Source organism: Bombina bombina, chromosome 5, assembly GCF_027579735.1.
Source record: "Bombina bombina isolate aBomBom1 chromosome 5, aBomBom1.pri, whole genome shotgun sequence".
Lineage (NCBI taxonomy): Eukaryota > Metazoa > Chordata > Amphibia > Anura > Bombinatoridae > Bombina > Bombina bombina.
In genome coordinates, this window is record NC_069503.1 from 747,405,647 (window position 1) to 747,424,736 (window position 19,090).

General features: G+C 38.4%; 2 protein-coding genes across 2 annotated transcripts in view; one reads left to right on the plus strand and one right to left on the minus strand.

The window, feature by feature from the left end:
- TDP2 (tyrosyl-DNA phosphodiesterase 2) overlaps positions 1-8,467 on the minus strand; it is a 194,408-nt gene extending 185,941 nt beyond the window's left edge. Inside the window, exon 1 of the mRNA XM_053714804.1 lies at positions 8,289-8,467. Coding sequence (XP_053570779.1) covers positions 8,289-8,441 — 153 coding nt within the window. The 5' untranslated portion in view covers positions 8,442-8,467. The remainder of the gene's footprint in view (positions 1-8,288) is intronic.
- A 425-nt stretch (positions 8,468-8,892) lies between these two features.
- Positions 8,893-19,090, plus strand: part of ACOT13 (acyl-CoA thioesterase 13) — a 42,599-nt gene continuing 32,401 nt past the window's right edge. The window contains exon 1 of the mRNA XM_053714805.1: positions 8,893-9,115. Coding sequence (XP_053570780.1) covers positions 9,032-9,115 — 84 coding nt within the window. The 5' untranslated portion in view covers positions 8,893-9,031. The remainder of the gene's footprint in view (positions 9,116-19,090) is intronic.

Below are 19,090 nucleotides of genomic sequence, written 5' to 3' on the forward strand. Positions count from 1 at the left end.
TTACAGCAATCGTTAAGGTTACCATCGACCTATTTACTGCAAAATCAAAAGGCCACTTCTCTTTGCTTATCCTCCTTGATCTGTCCGTAGCTTTTGTCCACCCTCTTTTGCTCCAAACCCTCCAATCCTTCAGCATTTGTGACACAGCCCTCTCGTAGTTCTCTTCCTACCTGTCTAACCGTAACTTTATTGTCGCCTTCTCTGGGGCTTCCTCTGCCCCATTACCACTTTCTGTTGGTGTACTGCAAGGCTCTGTCCTCGGTCCCCTTCTCTTCTCAATCTACACGTCATCATTAGGTTCCCTAAGTCCCACAGGTTCCAATATCATTTGTATGCCGACGACACCCAAATCTACTTCTCTGCACCAGACCTATCTCTTTCCTTGCTAACCCGAAGTCCTCTCACTACCTCAAACTAAATCCCTCCAAAACTGGGGTCCTTATTTTCACCCCTTCTTCCAAAATCTCCACCCCTAATCTCTCTAACTGTCGACAGCTCCATCATTACCCCTATTATTATTATTCTTCTTTATTTATAAAGCGCTGACAGATTCCGCAGCGCTGCCCATGGGTACAAGGATAACAGTACAGTGGAGAAACAATACGATAAGACACCTACCCTGCATGCCTGCTGTCTTGTGGTCGCACTTGACTCCGATCTTTCTTTCACTACTCACATTCAGTCATTGGCTAAATCCTGCAACCCCAACCTTACACAAGACACAACTAAGATTTTAATCCACTCTCTCCCGCCTCGACTACTGCAATTCTGTCCTCTCTGGTCTCCCTAGCTGCCGCCTAACTCTTTTTGAAATCCATAATGAATGCCTCAGCCAGGCTCATCTTCCTTACACATCGCTCTTCATCTACTTCACTTCTCTGCCAATCCCATCACTGACTTCCTCTTGCCTCCAGGATTAAACACAAAATTCTCACTATGACATACAAAGCTATCAACTGCACTGCTCCCCCCTATATCTCAGACCTTGTCTCCAAATACTCTCCCTCCATCCCCTTCAATCTGCTCACGACCTCCTACTCTCCTCCTCTCGTCACCTCATCACACTCCCGTTTACAGGACTTCTCCAGACTGGCTCCCATCTTGTGGAACTCTCTGCCTCGCTCCACAAGACTCTCTTCTAGTTTTAAGAGCTTCAAGTGCTCCCTAAAGACTCTACTGTTTAGGGATGCATACGACCTACGCTAACCTTTCTTTATACCAGTTCCTCTCCTCCATTGCTATCCCCTTAACTCCCTTAGCATGTAAGCATAAGAGTCCAGCTGTTTGTTGATCACCTTCTCAAGAGATGACTACAACAGTGAAACTCTTGGCAGGGCCCTCTACCCATTTGATCCCTATAATTGTTTTGTTGTACTCCGTCTTTGTTAATAGCGCTGCGGAATCTGTTGGCGCTCTACAAATAACCGATAATAATAAATAATAATAATAATAATAAATAATAATAATAATAATAACTGTGTAATATGTGTCATAGTTTTGCTGCTATAGCATTTGAAACATTACATCCTATTAAAGACTAGGGGCATTCCATGTAGTCATTCACACTTGTCATTTCATAGAAAGCCGCAATAATCTCACGTTATCTCACTTTCAGAATATGATACTGTATCTGGGGAACATATCTGGTAAATATCTATTTGATATGTCTCATAGATTTGTTGCTATATCACTTTGAACTTTACATCCCATTAAAGTATATAGGCATTCCATTTTCTCATTAACCCTTGTCATTCCATATAAAGCAGCTATAATCTCACATATTCTCACTTTCAGAATATGCTACTGTACCTGGGGAACATATCTGGTAAATATTTTATAGATATGTCTCATACTTTTGTTGCTATAGCACTTTTAAATTTAATCCCATTAAAGTATATGGGCATTCCATTTTGTCATTAACCCTTGTCATTCCATAGAAAGCAGCTATTACCTTGTGTAATCTCACTGTACCTGGGGAACATATCTCTTATATATGTACTTGATATGTCTCATAGTTTTGATGTTATAGCACTTTTAAATGTAATCCTATTAAAGTCTATGGGCATTCCATTTTGTCATTCACCCTTGTCATTCCATAGAAAGCAGCTATAATCTGAAGTAATCTCACTTTCAGAATATGTTACTGGTTCTGGGGAACATGTCTGCTAAATATCTATTTGATATGTCTCATAGTTTTGTTGCTTCAACACTTTTAATTTTACATCCCATTATAGTCTATGGGCATTCCATTATGCCATTCACCCTTGTCATTCCATATAAAGCAGCTATAATCTCACGTAATCTCACTTTCAGAATATGCTACTGTACCTGGGGAACATATCTGGTAAATATCTGATATGTCTCATATTTTAGTTTCTATAGCACTTTTAAATTTAATCCCATTTTGTCATTCACCCTTGTCATTCCATAGAAAGCAGCTATAATCTCACATAATCTAATTTTCAGATCATGCTACTGTACCAGTGGAACATATCTGGTAAATATCTAGTCGATATGTCTTATAGTTTTGTTGCTTCAACACTTTTAAATTTTACATCCCATTAAAGTCTATGGGCATTCCATTTTTTTTATTATTATCGGTTATTTGTAGAGCGCCAACAGATTCCGCAGCGCTATAAACAAAGGGGGAGTACAACAAAACAATTATAGGGTAGAGGGCCCTGCCAATAGTTGCACTGATGTAGTCAGCTCTTAAGAAGGTGATCTACTAACAGCTGGACTATTAGGCTTACATGCTAAGAGGGTTCAGGGGATTGCAGTGGAGGAGAGGAACTGGTATTAGGAAAGGTTAGCGTAGGTTGTATGCGTCCCTGAACAGTAGAGTCTTTAGGGAGCACTTGAAGCTTTTAAAACTAGAAGAGAGTCTTGTGGAGCGAGGCAGAGAGTTCCATAAGATGGGAGCCAGTCTGGAGAAGTCCTGTAAACGGGAGTGTGATGAGGTGACAAGAGAGGAGGAGAGTAGGAGGTCATGAGCAGAGCGAAGGGGACGGGAGGGAGAGTATCTGGAGACAAGGTCGGAGATGTAGGGGGGAGCAGTGCAGTTGAGGGCTTTGTATGTCAGAGTGAGAGTTTTGTGTTTGATCCTAGAGGCAAGAGGAAGCCAGTGAAGGGATTGGCAGAGAGGCGCAGCAGATGAAGAACGACGTGTAAGGAAGATGAGTCTGGCAGAGGCATTCATTATGGATTGTAAAGGAGCTAGGCGGCAGGTGGGGAGACCAGAGAGGACAGAGTTGCAGTAATCAAGGCGGGAAAGAATGAGAGAGTGGATTAAAATCTTAGTTGTGTCTTGTGTAAGGAAGTGTCTAATTTTAGAGATGTTTTTAAGGTGGAAGCGGCAGGCTTTAGCCAATGACTGAATGTGAGGAGTGAAGGAAAGATCTGAGTCGAATGTGATCCCGAGACATCGGGCGTGCGGGGTAGGGGTAATGGAGTTATCGACAGTTATAGAGATATTGGAAGAAGGGGGGAAAATGAGGAGCTCAGTTTTGGAGAGATTTAGCTTGAGGTAGTGAGAGGACATCCAGGAAGAGATGTGAGAAAGACAGTTAGTGACACGGGTTAGCAAGGAAGGAGATAGTTCTGGTGCAGAGAAGTAGATTTGGGTGTCATCGGCGTACAAATGATATTGGAAACCGTGGGACTTAATTAGGGAACCTAGTGATGATGTGTAGATTGAGAAGAGAAGGGGACCGAGGACAGAGCCTTGTGGTACTCCGACAGAAAGTGGTGACGGGGCGGAGGAAGCCCCAGCGAAGGCTACACTGAAGGTACGGTTTGACAGATAGGAAGAGAGCCACGAAAGGGCTGTGTCACAGATGCCGAAGGATTGGAGGGTTTGGAGCAGAAGAGGATGGTCCGCAGTGTCAAAGGCTGCGGACAGATCAAGGAGGATAAGCAGAGAGAAGTGGCTTTTTGATTTAGCTGTAAGTAGGTCGTTGGTGACCTTGACAATAGCGGTCTCTGTGGAGTGATAGGGACGAAATCCAGATTGCAGCGGGTCAAGAAGGGAGTTTAACATAAGGAAATGGGATAGGCGTGCATATACTAGTTTTTCGAGAAGCTTAGAAGCAAGAGGGAGGAGGGAAATTGGGCGGTAGTTGGATGGGGAGGTAGGATCAAGGGAAGGTTTTTTGAGGATAGGTGTGACCAGCGCATGTTTCATTGATGAGGGAAATGTACCAGTGCTGAGGGAGAGGTTGAAAGTGTGTGTTAGTATAGGGGTAAGGGTAGCAGAGAGAGAGGGGAGCAGCTGTGAGGGGATAGGGTCAAGGGGACAGGTAGTGAGAGCGTAGTATAAGTGCTGAAACTTCGTCCTCAGTAACAGGGGAGAATGAACTAAGTTTCAGGTTATGAGGGTTGTGGGTGAGTGGGAGTATTTGAGGGGGGGAGAGAAAGGAATTGTGTTGAGAGCTGATTTCATGTCTGATGGAGTCAATTTTGTTAATGAAGTGATTGGCAAAGTCTTGGGCTGACAGAGAAGTTGTATTAGGAAGTGGGGGAGGGCGGAGGAGAGTATTGAAAGTGGAGAACAGATGTTTTGGGTTTGAAGAAAGATTAGAGATAAGAGTAGAGAAGTAGTGTTGCTTGTGGAGATTAAGGGCAGAGTAGTAGGAGTTCAAGATGAATTTGTAATGAAGAAAATCAGCTGAACTCTGATTTTCTCCAATGCCGTTCAGCAGTACGGGAACATCTGCGTAGGTACCGTGTCAGAGGAGTATGCCAGGGCTGGCGATGAGTGTGTGATTTCCTAACAGTGGTAAGGGGGGCGAGATTGTCAAGGACGGATATAAGGGTGGAATTATAGTGGCAGATAGATTGTTCAGGGCAGGAAAAGGTGGAGAAGGATGAGAGGAGCGGATGATGGGAATTAGCAAGTTGTTGCTGAGCTAAAGACCTAATGCTTCTGTGAAGTTTGGTGTGAGGAGTAGAAGGTGGGAGAGTTGTAGGAAGGGATGATATGTTGCAGGTAAGGAGATGGTGGTCAGAAAGAGGAAAAGGGGAGTTTGAGAGAGTGTATCGATAGCTAAAGATCAGGTCAAGGGAGTGACCGTCTTTGTGAGTGGGAGAATCAGTCCATTGTGACAGACCGAAAGAGGAAGTGAGTTGCAGAAGTTGTTTAGCAGATGAGGCAGTGGGATTGTTAAGGGGGATGTTAAAGTCGCCAAGAATGAGGGCAGGGGTGTCTGAGGAAAGGAAGTAGGGTAGCCAGGCAGACAAGTGATCTAGAAATTGAGTTGTGGAGCCAGGGGGTCGGTATATGACTGCAACACATACAGAGAGAGGGGAGAATAAGCGAATCATGTGGGTTTCGAATGAGGGAAGCTGTTTTCCAGAAGGCTACCTGTAGAAAGTTAAATGGCAGTTGCAGGAGTTAAGTGAGAAGGTCTGTGTTGATTTTTTTTCTGTGTTTTGTCATTCATCCTTGTTATTCCATAGAAAGCAGCTATAATCTCACGTAATCTGGCTTTCAGAAAATGCTACTGTACCTGGGGAACATATCTGGTAAATATCTATTTGATATATCTCATAGTTTTGTTGCTTTAACACTTTTAATTTTACATCCCATTAAAGTCTATGGGCATTCCATTTTGTCATTCACCCTTGTCATTCCATAGAAAGCAGCTATAATCTCATGTAATCTTACTTTCAGAATATGATACTGTACCTGGGGAACATATCTGGTAAATATGTATTTGATATGTCTCATATTTTTGTTGCTATAGCACTTTTAAATGTAATCCCATTATAGTCTATGGGCATTCCATTTTGTCATTCACCTTTGTCATTCCATAGAAAGCAGCTATAATCTCATGTAATCTTACTTTCAGAATATGATACTGTACCTGGGGAACATATCTGGTCAATATCTAGTTGATATGTATCATAGTTTAGTTTTTATAGCACTTTTAAATGTAATCCCATTATAGTCTATGGGCATTCCATTTTGTCATTCACCCTTGTCATTCCATAGAAAGCAGCTATAATCTGAAGTAATCTCACTTTCAGAATATGCTACTGTACATGGGGAACATATCTGGTAAATATCTAGTTGATATGTATCATAGTTTAGTTTCTATAGCACTTTTAAATTTAATCCCATTATAGTCTATGGGCATTCCATTTTGTCATTCACCCTTGTCATTCCATAGAAAGCAGCTATAATCTGAAGTAATCTCACTTTCAGAATATGCTATTGTACCTGGGGAACATATCTGGTCAATATCTAGTTGATATGTATCATAGTTTAGTTTTTATAGCACTTTTAAATGTAATCCCATTATAGTCTATGGGCATTCCATTTTGTCATTCACCCTTGTCAGATATAATCTGAAGTAATCTCCCTTTCAAAATATGTTACTCTACCTGGGGAATATATCTGGTAAATATCTATTTGATACGTCTCATATTTTAGTTTCTATTGCACTTTTAAATGTAATCCCATTATAGTCTATGGGCATTCTATCTTGTCATTCACCCTTGTCATTCCATAGAAAGCGGCTATAATCTGAAGTAATCTCACTTTCAGAATATGTTACTATACCTGGGGAACATAGCTGGTAAATATCTATTTGATATGTCTAATATTTTAACTTCTATATCACTTTTAAATGTAATCCCATTAAAGTCTATGGGCATTCCATTATGTCATTCACCCTTGTCATTAAATAGTAACCAGCTATAATCTCACATAATCTAATTTTCAGAATATGCTACTGTACCTGTGGAACATATCTGGTAAATATCTATTTGATATGTCTGATATTTTTGTTGCTATAGCATTTTTAAATGTAATCCCGTTATAGTCTATGGGCATTCCATTTTGTCATTCACTCATGTCAATCCATAGAAAGCAGCTATAATCGCACGTAATCTCACTTTCAGAATATGCTACTGTACCTGGGGAACATATCTGGTAAATATCTATTTGATATGTCTCATAGTTTTGTTGCTATAGCACTTTTAAATGAAATCCCATTATAATCTACGGGCATTCCATTTTGTCATTCACCCTTGTCATTCCATAGAAAGCAGCTATAATCTGAAGTAATATCACTTTCAGAATATGCTACTGTACCTGGGGAACATATCTGGTAAATATCTATTTGATATCTATCATAGTTTAGTTTCTATAGCACTTTTAAATTTAATCCCATTATAGTCTATGGGCATTCCATTATGTCATTCACCCTTGTCATTCAATAGAAAGCAGCTATAATCTGATGTAATCTCACTTTCAGAATATGTTACTGGTTCTGGGGAACATATCTGGTAAATATCTATTTGATATCTATCATAGTTTAGTTTCTATAGCACTTTTAAATTTAATCCCATTAAAGTCTATGGGCATTCCATTTTGTCATTCACCCTTGTCATTCCATAGAAAGCAGCTATAATCTGAAGTAATCTCACTTTCAGAATATGCTACTGTACCTGGGGAACATATCTGGTAAATATCTATTTGATATCTATCATAGTTTAGTTTCTATAGCACTTTTAAATTTAATCCCATTAAAGTCTATGGGCATTCCATTTTGTCATTCACCCTTGTCATTCCATAGAAAGCAGCTATAATCTGAAGTAATCTCACTTTCAGAATATGCTACTGTACCTGGGGAACATATCTGGTAAATATCTATTTGATATGTATCATAGTTTAGTTTCTATAGCACTTTTAAATGTAATCCCATTATAGTCTATGGCCATTCCATTTTGTCATTCAGCCTTGTCATTCCATAGAAAGCAGCTATAATCTGAAGTAATCTCACTTTCAGAATATGCTACTGTACCTGGGGAACATATCTGGTAAATATCTAGTTGATATGTTTCATAGTTTTGTTGCTTCAACACTTTTAATTTTACATCCCATTAAAGTCTATGGGCATTCCATTTTGTCATTCACCCTTGTCATTCCTTTTAGTACATCCCTTGGTCCATTAGTCTGAAAAGCTCTTGACCATAGGACCCCTGGCACATGCTTGCCATCTTCAGTAATTCCTAACATATTTTAACTATGTCGTATGGTTCTGATTATAGACTTAGCTAACATATTAATTCATATCTGAGAATCGTGTTCTGTCAGACTGCTCAAAAGGTCAGACTCTGATTGCTAGAGTTTCAGAACCTGCTTATCCTAACGCGTGGCCTACACTATTTTCCCCAATAAGTCCACACAGTTGCCCACCACCATTTTTAACAACTATAAGATGGAAATTGCACCTAACGTAAACTATACAGAAAAGCTTTTTAGGTAGAACATAAGTTCATACTTGCATGTCCCAATCGTTCTCGGCCAGATAACATTGTGCTACTGCCTGGTCACATGCTGCGATGCTGGCAAACTCCAAACATTTGTTATTCCTGTCAGCGACCAGATCATCTGCCTCTCCGTTCATCATCACCACGGTCCCATCACTTTCCATTGCAAGCGCTGACTACTAACATACACACCTTCCAACATGACCACGCCCACCTACCTGCGTAATCTATCACGACACGAACCTCGCCTACTCTACAAAAGCGGGTAAATATAAAGCTAGTAACTACCAATTGCCATCAACCATCGTAAACTTAGTAATGATGTCTGATTGGCCCATATGACCAAAGCGTCCAATAGAATTTTTCATTCAGCTAATGAATCAACGCACTTCAATACTAGTGCGAGCTCAAACGTGGCAAATATAGATAATATTTTATTGTATTATTTAATTATAGTTTTATAAATACAATTGAGTACGTTCACATTGACGGAAACAGCGGGAATATTTCCACTAACATATTCTCATATCAGCAAGTGAGGGTAGAATTCCCTTGTTAAAGATGGATGATTGCACAGTGACTTGCCATTTGCTGTAAAGTCTCCTTTTATTGACGTTATAAGAATCGACTGGTTCAGGTTGCTGATGAGCCACTCATTTACTTTAGTGGTTGTTAGAGGTGACCTAAGAAGTTCATCATAACTGTCGTTAACTTTGTATGTTGTGAGGTCAATACTTGTTTCACACAAGCAACTATGAGTTCCCTTTGTACAAAAACTTTACGGTTGATGCTGAAATCGATAACCGAGGGTTCGGGATTTGATCGAGTCATGAGCAAGGTATACAGAAGTGGTCTTTTGCTGAAGTAAGAAATAAAACGAATACATGACTGTATGACTGATATTTTTAAACGCTCTGTTTTTCATACAAGGTTGTAGCAGATAGTGTTTTAAACAAGAAGATACCTTATTAATCTTTGCTGTAGCTTTTAAAACTGCTTTATAGGGGTGTGGGTAAAATCCATGACTAATTTAGACAAATACACACAAATTTAAAGTGAAAGTAAAGTTAACCTCATATCTCGTTATCACTGCAAAGTAATCATGAAATAAACTGAAGTTTAATTCATAATTTCTTTAAAATATGTTTCTGACATTTGTTATTTATATTTCTATCGTTCCATAAACTAACCTTATCCCTCCACCTGCATGAAAAAAAAAATTCGGCTAGTTGTGACGATTTGATCCGTATCTAACGGATTGGTTCCCCCATTGGCGTCTAAGCCGAAATAATCTACTCCCACTTGTTCCATTGCGCATGCGTGAAATCTGAAAATCGCTGTCAGTCAATTTGCGCGTGCACACAATCCGCACGCGCACTTGCAAACAACGATCGTCATCGTTCTAAAAAAGAATTTGTTTGGGATATCGCTGTACTGCTGTAGTCAAGTAAGTTATAATAAAGGAAACGTTATTGTGATACATATTGCGCATATATTACTGCATTATTGAATTTATTATTCTTTATTTCTAACATTTAATGTTTATACATGTATCGAAGATGCGAAATTGCGCATAGTTTTAACAATCTAGAACGCGCACGCTTACTTACGCAAACGGGGGTTGGGAGTGCAACAGATACAAACCAGAAAGAAAGCGAGGGGGAGTAGGAAGCTGCAAAAAGACGGTCACAGTAAATCTTATATTTATTTCATTTCGGATTGATTTATAAAAAAAATAAGTTAGCGACTATAATGTTTGGCACAATATAATAGGAAAATCAGATTGATTAGGCAAAAACTTAACTTTCACTTTAAGTGTTTTTCATACAAACACATCCAGATACTTCTGTATCCAACAAAATTTTACTCAAAAACATTTGGGTCCTTTCAGAACCAGCACATTTTTACAGAAAAACAGCTGTTTCCTGACAGATCCATGCCTAATTTAGACAAATACACACACACAAATGTAATTGTTTTCCACACAAACATATCCAGACACTTCTGTATGCAACAAAAAGAAGGAATGGATACAGCGCCAAAAGGCCTAGGGGTAGATATACAAACTGCCACTGCGTTAAAAGTACAGATTTATTACAATCAGATAAAAAAAACAATAAATAACATAAATGTTAAAATGAAATAAAATCAAATAGTAATATATAGAGAGTGGAATAATGATGTCTATAAAATTAGCACTGGGTCTAAGGCGAACAATATAGACCAAATGTTTAGAAATTCATTAATATGGAGATACTAAAAGCATAAAATTACTCTCAGACGCAAAAGATGCCTAACATGCTGATAATCAACGAGGTGTAAGATTATCTAGGACTGACCATGCCAGCTAAGCACTCAGGTGGTGGGAAAGCTAATATGTGGGGCTGCTAGTCAGATGATATAATGTGTCAGTTATGGATCCATAGTGTGGTATGCGCAGTGGTGAAATGTCAGGGAGGTGCTTATAGGATAATGTGAGTGATCCCAAATACAGAACCAGCCGTGGTTCAAATGCTTAGAAGCAACCAATGGACAAACACAATAAGAAAAATACAATAAGAAAAATAAAAAACTCACAAGATAAATACAGAAATAGTGAGGGGAGACCTTGGAGGGGAATAATTAGTGTCCCAAAAAAGTGCCGAGTGATAGCTAATAACACAGGAGACTCTGACACAACTCAAAGTCTAAAACTGCTCCAAAAAAAACCGAGAACAAAAAAATACTAATGTGACAAATCCAAAAAATGTTGTAAAAAATCCAAAAATGGTGTTCAACAAAGGGTGATAGAGAACAATGTTAGTGAAAATTGAAAAAAGGTAAAAACAAAAGTTAATTTGTAATCCAAGTGTTATCAAATAAGAGGTAATCCAAGTGTTATCACATCAAAACATAAAAACGAAATCCAAGTATTATCACATCAAAGCAAAAAGATGAAAATTGATGAAAATTGGAATCCTAAGTGGTTTAACAAGAAAAAACAGTCTTGAGAAAGGTCTATTGAGGACCGAAACGCGTAGACCCTTTGGTAAGCATCTTTCTACTGTGATTATTATATTTTTAACTGTATTACGCTATGTTTTATATCTGGGTTACAGGAATCTACTAGGGACGGTACAAAGAGCAGCTGATTGCCAAAAGTTACATTGGGATCCCCGGGATTTTCTTGTACACCTTTTTTCTTGTACACCGTTTTTTCTTGTTAAACCACTTAGGATTCGAATTTTCATCAATTTTCATCTTTTTGCTTTGATGTCATAATACTTGGATTTCGTTTTTATGTTTTGATGTGATAACACTTGGATTACCTCTTATTTGATAACACTTGGATTACAAATTAACTTTTGTTTTTACCTTTTTTCAATGTTCACTAACATTGTTCTCTATCACCCTTTGTTGAACACCATTTTTGGATTTTTTACAACATTTTTTGGATTTGTCACATTAGTATTTTTTTGTTCTCTGTTTTTTTGGAGCAGTTTTAGACTTTTTTGAGTTGTGTCAGAGTCTCCTGTGTTATTAGCTATCACTCGGCACTTTTTTGGGACACTAATTATTCCCCCCCAAGGTCTCCCCTCACTATTTCTGTATTTATCTTGTGAGTTTTTTATTTTTCTTATTGTATTTTTCTTATTGTGTTTGTCCATTGGTTGCTTCTAAGCATTTGAACCACGGCTGGTTCTGTATTTGGGATCACTCACATTATCCTATAAGCACCTCCCTGACATTTCACCACTGCGCATACCACACTATGGATCCATAACTGACACATTATATCATCTGACTAGCAGCCCCACATATTAGCTTTCCCACCACCTGAGTGCTTAGCTGGCATGGTCAGTCCTAGATAATCTTACACCTCGTTGATTATCAGCATGTTAGGCATCTTTTGCGTCTGAGAGTAATTTTATGCTTTTAGTATCTCCATATTAATGAATTTCTAAACATTTGGTCTATATTGTTCGCCTTAGACCCAGTGCTAATTTTATAGACATCATTATTCCACTCTCTATATATTACTATTTGATTTTATTTCATTTTAACATTTATGTTATTTATTGTTTTTTTTTATCTGATTGTAATAAATCTGTACTTTTAACGCAGTGGCAGTTTGTATATCTACCCCTAGGCCTTTTGGCGCTGTATCCATTCCTTCTTTTTACTACTTATACACTTTCTGGGGGAGGTTAGACCCCATTTTTTGGTTTACAGCTTAGGGAACTCTTAGCGCTAGATTACCACACCTTTTACCCACTTCTGTATGCAACAACATTTTACTCAAAAACATTTGGGTCCTTTCAGAACCTCCACTTTTTTTTACAGAAAAACAGCCGGATCCTGCCGGATTCATGCCTAATTTCAACAGATACACACAAATTTATTTTTTTTTCCACACAAACACATCCATACACCTCTGTATCAAACCACATTTTATTCAAAAATATTTGGGTCCTTTCAGAACCAACACTTTTTTTTTTTTTTTTACAGAAAAAACAGTCGGATCCATGCCTAATTTCAACAGATGCACACAAATTTAAGTGTTTTTCACACAAACACATCCAGACACTACTGGATCCAACAACATTTTACTCAAAAACATCTGGGTCCTTTCAGAACCAACACTTTTTTACAGAAAAATAGCCGGATCCATGCCTAATTTCGACAGATACACACAAATGTAAGTGTTTTCCTTACAAACACATCCAGATACTTCTGTATCCAACAACATTTTACTCAAAAACATTTGGTTCCTTTCAGAACCAACACTTTTTTTCAGAAAAACAGCCGGATCCTACTGGATCCATGCCTAATTTCGACAGATACACACACACACACACACACATATGCAAGTGTTTTCCTTACAAACACATTCAGACACTTCTGTATCCAACAACATTTTACACAAAAACATTTGGGTCTATTTAGAACCAACAGTCTTGCTGTTTTTCTGTAAAAAGCTGTTGGTTCTGAAAGGACCTAGACGGATGTGTTTGTGTGGACAAAAATTAAATTTGTGTATATCTGTCTAAATAAGACATGGATATGGTAGGATCAGATTATTTTTGTGAAAAAAAATGTGTTTGTTCTGAAAGGACCCAGATTATTTTGTGTAAAATAGTGATGGATCAGAAGTATCTGGAGGTATTTGTGGGGAAAACACTTACATTTGTGTATATCTGTCTAAATTAGACATGGATCCGGTAGGATCTGGCTGTTTTTGTGTAAAAAAAAAAAAGTGTTGGTTCTTAAAAGGACCAGATGTTTTTTTTTTGTAAAATATTGCTGGATCCACAAGTTTATGGATGTATTTGTGTGGAAAACACATTTGTGTATATCTGCCTAAATTAGGCATGGATCCGGCAGGATACAGCGGTTTTTCTGTAAAAAAGTGTTGGTTCTGAAAGGACGCAGATGTTTTTGTGCAAAATATTGTTGGATCCAGAAGTGTTTGTATAGAAAATTATTTAAATTTGAGGATATCTGTCTAAATTAGACATGAATCTGGCAGGATCCGGCTGTTTTGAATAAAAAAAAGTGTTGGTTCTAAAAGAACACAGATGTTTTGATGTACAATATTGAAGGATACAGAAGTGTCTGGATGTGTTTGTGTGGGAAAACACTTACATTTGTGTATATCTGTCTAAATTAGGCATGGATCCAGCAGGATCTGTCAGCTTTTCTGAAAAGAAGTGTTGGTTCTGAAAGGACCCAAACGTTTTTGTGTAAAATATTTATGGATCTAGAAGTGTCTGGATGTGTTTGTGTGGAAAACAATTCAATTTGTGTGTATCTATCTAAATTAGGCATGGATCCGGCTGTTTTTCTGTAAAAAGTGCTGGTTCTGAAAGGACCCAAATGTTTTGCAGTAAAATGTTGTTGGATACAGAAGTGTCTGGATGTGTTTGTGTAGAAAACAATTAAATTTGTGTGTATTTGTCTAAACTAGGCATGGATCCGGCATGATCCAGCTTTTTTTCTGTAAAAAAAAAAAGTGCTGGTTCTGAAAGGACCCAAATGTTTTGCAGTAAAATGTTGTTGGATTTTTTTTGTTTTTTATTTACCTGTCAAAAAAATAAATAATATATATATATATATATATATATATATATATATATATATATATATATATATATATATATATATATATATATATATATATATATATACATACACACACACACATGGTATTGGTGTAGGGTATATTTCATGCCACAATTTCACAGCCAAATGCATATATATATATATATATATATATATATATATATATATATATATATATATATATATATATATATATATATATATATATATATATATATATATAATCTTTTTCACAAACTTTGGGTTTCTCAGTGAAATTATTTACATACCGCTAGTGCAATCATGACACAAATTATTGTAAAAGCTTCCCTGGGATCCCCTTTGTTCAGAAATAGCAGACATACATGGCTTTGCCATTGCTTTTTGGTAAATAGAATGCCGCCAATTGCAGCTGCGCACCACACTTCTATTATTCCTGGCAGTGAAGTGATTAAAGGGACAGTCAAGTAAAAAAAAAAATCTTTCATGATTTAAATAGGGCATGTAATTTTAAACAACTTTCCAATTTACTTGTATTACCAATTTTGCTTTGTTCTCTTGTTATTCTTAGTTGAAAGCTAAATCTAGGAGGTTCATATGCTAATTTCTCTTGCAAGGTGTATCCAGTCCACGGCTTCATCCTTTACTTGTGGGATATTCTCATTCCCTACAGGAAGTGGCAGAGAGCACACAGCAGAGCTGTCTATATAGCTCCGCCCCCCAGTCATTCTCTTTGCCGGCTCTGGCAGCAGGGCCACTCTACGGGAGGGTAAAGTGAATGTGGTGTTAGATCAGATTTAAGTCGGACAACATCACGACTGTAGCTTACATCAATCATCAGGGGGGAACAAAGAGTTCCTTAGCGATGAAGGAAGTCGCCAAAATAATCAGGTGGGCGGAGGATCACTCCTGCCATCTCTCAGCAATTCACATCCCAGGAGTGGACAACTGGGAGGCAGATTTTCTAAGTCGTCAGACTTTTCACCCGGGGGAGTGGGAACTCCACCCGGAGGTTTTTGCTCAGCTGACTCAGCTATGGGGCACTCCAGAATTGGATCTGATGGCGTCCCGTCAGAACACCAAACTTCCTCTCTACGGATCCAGGTCCAGGGACCCCAAGGCGGTATTGATAGATGCTCTAGCAGCGCCTTGGTCCTTCAATCTGGCTTATGTCTTTCCACCGTTTCCTCTTCTCCCTCGTCTGGTCGCCAGAATCAAGCAGGAAAAAGCTTCGGTGATTCTGATAGCGCCTGCGAGGCCACGCAGGACTTGGTATGCAGACCTAGTGGACATGTCATCTGTTCCACCATGGACACTGCCAATGAGGCAGGATCTTCTAATACAGGGTCCATTCAAGCATCCAAATCTAGTTTCTCTGCGTCTTACTGCTTGGAGATTGAACGCTGAATTCTATCAAAGCGTGGTTTCTCTGAGTCAGTTATAGATACTCTGATTCAGGCTAGAAAGCCTGTCATTAGGAAAATCTACCATAAGATATGGCGAAAATATCTTTGTTGGTGTGAATCCAAGGGTTACTCATGGAGTAAGATTAGGATTACCAGAATATTGTCTTTTCTCCAAGGATTTTAGAAAGGATTGTCAGCTAGTTCCTTAAAGGGACAGATATCTGCTCTGTCTATTCTCTTACACAAGCGTCTGGCAGAGGTACCAGACGTTCAAGCGTTTGCTCAGGCTCTAATCAGAATCAAGCCTGTTTATAAACCTGTGGCTCCGCCATGGAGTCTAAATCTAGTTCTTTCAGTTCTTCAAGGGGTTCCGTTTGAACCTTTACATTCCATATATATTAAATTATTATCTTGGAAAGTTCTGTTTTTGGTAGCTTTATCTTCTGCTCGAAGAGTTTCAGAATTGTCGGCTTTACAGTGTGATTCACCTTACCTGGTGTTTCACGCAGATAAGGTTGTTTTGCGTACCAAACCTGGTTTTCTTCCTAAGGTTGTTTCTAACAAGAATATTTACCAGGAAATAATAGTTCCTTCTCTGTGTCCTAACCCATCTTCAAAGAAGGAACGCCTGCTACACAATCTTGATGTGGTTCGTGCTTTAAAATTCTATTTACAAGCAACTAAAGACTTTAGACAAACATCCTTATTTGTCATTTATTCTGGTAAGAGGAGAGGTCAGAAAGCGACTGCTACCTCTCTTTCCTTCTGGCTGAAAAGCATCATCAGGTTGGCTTACGAGACTGCTGGCCAGCAGCCTCCTGAACGAATTACTGCTCATTCTACCAGAGCTGTGGCTTCCACATGGGCTTTCAAGAATGAGGCTTCTGTTGAACAGATTTGTAAGGCAGCGACTTGGTCCTCACTGCATACTTTTGCCAAATTTTATAAATTCGATACTTTTGCTTCTTCAGAGGCTATTTTTGGGAGAGAGGTTTTGCAAGCAGTGGTGCCTTCCGTTTAAGGTACCTGTCTTGTTCCCTCCCTTCATCCGTGTCCTAAAGCTTTGGTATTGGTATCCCACAAGTAAAGGATGAAGCCATGGACTGGATACACCTTGCAAGAGAAAACAGAATTTATGCTTACCTGATAAATTACTTTCTCTTGCGGTGTATCCAGTCCACGGCCCGCCCTGGCAATTAAGTCAGGTAAATAATTTTTTGTTTAAACTACAGTCACCACTGCACCCTATGGTTTCTCCTTTTTCTCCTAACCTTCGGTCGAATGACTGGGGGGCGGAGCTAGAGGGGGAGCTATATGGACAGCTCTGCTGTGTGCTCTCTTTGCCACTTCCTGTAGGGAATGAGAATATCCCACAAGTAAAGGATGAAGCCGTGGACTGGATACACCGCAAGAGAAAGTAATTTATCAGGTAAGCATAAATTCTGTTTTCTTAGACCTTGAAGGCCATCTCCTAATTTGAAAGCATTTTGACAGTTTTTCACCACTAGAGGGCGTTAGTTCACGTGTTTCAGATAGATAACATTGAGCTCAGGCACGTGAAGCTCCTAGGAGTCAGCACTGATTGGCTAAAAATGCAAGTCTGTCAAAAGAACTGAAATAAGGAGGCAGTTTGCAGAGGCATAGATACAAGGTAATCACAGAGGTAAAAAGTATATTATTATAACTGTGTTGGTTATGCAAAACTGGTGAATAAAGGGATTAGCTACATTTTTAAACAAAAAAAATGGTGTTTACTGTCCCTTTTAATTAGGTTGCTTGTAAGGTTAATTTTAGCTTTAATGTAGAGATTATCCTCCCATCTCAACCACCTGATCCCAACCAGATCTCTTTTCTACCACAAACTCTCCCCCTGGTTACCACCCTCTAATTTATTTTTTCTGCACTGTAGGGTCATCCCACTCCCTCCTCCCCCCTCCTGCACCGCCCACTTCCCTGTCACTTTTTGTAACAATTTGGTATCTGACCTCATATGGAACTGGAGCACCCAATTGTGCTACGGTTGCATGTGCAGGTAGTTGCCTGGATTTCAGGAATTTTAGCTCTTGGCTGTAACTTAACAGCTGAGACTGCTGGAGCTTCCTGCAGCTCACAACGTATAAATACGTCACATTGGCTTAAGGGGTTAAAGGACATCAAAGCCATTTTTTTTCTTCCTTGATTCAGGCATAGCATGCAGTTATAAACAACTTTCCTATTTACTTCTATTATCTCCTTAGTTTTGTTCTGTTGTTATCCTTTGTTGAAAAACATTCATAGGTAGGCTCAGGAGCAGGAATGCACTACTGGTAGCTAGCTGCTAATTATATGCCTGTTGTAATTGGCTTACTTGATGTCTTGATCTAGCTCCCAGTAGTGCAATGATGTTCCTTCAACAAAGCATAACAAGAGAATGAAGCAAATTTGATAATCAGTGTGAATTGCAAATTTGTTTAAAATAATAAGCTCTATCTGAATGAGAGAAAAATTGACTTTTCTGCCTATTTAGAGACAATGTACAGTAATATTTGTTTCCCTTTAATATGTTCCAAAATGACTTGTTATACTTACTGCAGATTATTAAATCTATGGAACATTGTTCCTTCATGTTTATTTTTTTATTTGGAATATCTGTTTTTGTATATTAAAACCATTACCTATTGTTCTCAAGGATATATCCATGTAAAAATCAGATGACATTAGTTGCAAAGAACTCCTGCCCCTGAAGTATTTGCTTTTCACAAGACACCAGTTGAAAGCTAGTCTCACTCAGCAAGACAGATTGATTATGAGTCAGATCTTTGGAACTGCTTTTCCACTGAACTAAGAAGCACAGATCAAAGAACCTTGTTAGACAAAGTATTATGAATTAGCTGCAGAATGACCATCATCAAACCTGAACTACTTCAAGATCTTTAATGGTTTGCTTTAAAAAAAAAAAGGGGGGGGGACAAAACAATTGACTTATGTAAATCTTTAGCTTCATCAGTGATATGCTGAGATATCACAAATAACAATTTTAGCCTCTCTTAATGGAAGAGGATGATCCAGAGGTGGGTGAATGGTCTTCTTAAGGGGAACCATAAAAAAAAGTTAACTTTGTCTTTTTGGCAACAATGGGTTAACAATGTAAAGGCTTACCATAGGGGAAACAAGAGTCCTAGACCAAGGGAGTGTATTAAAGGGATGTAAAACAGTTCTCCTTTAGTAAAAATAAAATAAATGTAAAACTAAATATACAAAGTGACAAATTATTTAAAAACGAACAAACAAATTACAATTTTTTTATTTTTGTTTGCAAAATGAGCACTTGAAGTTCTAATTGTAGC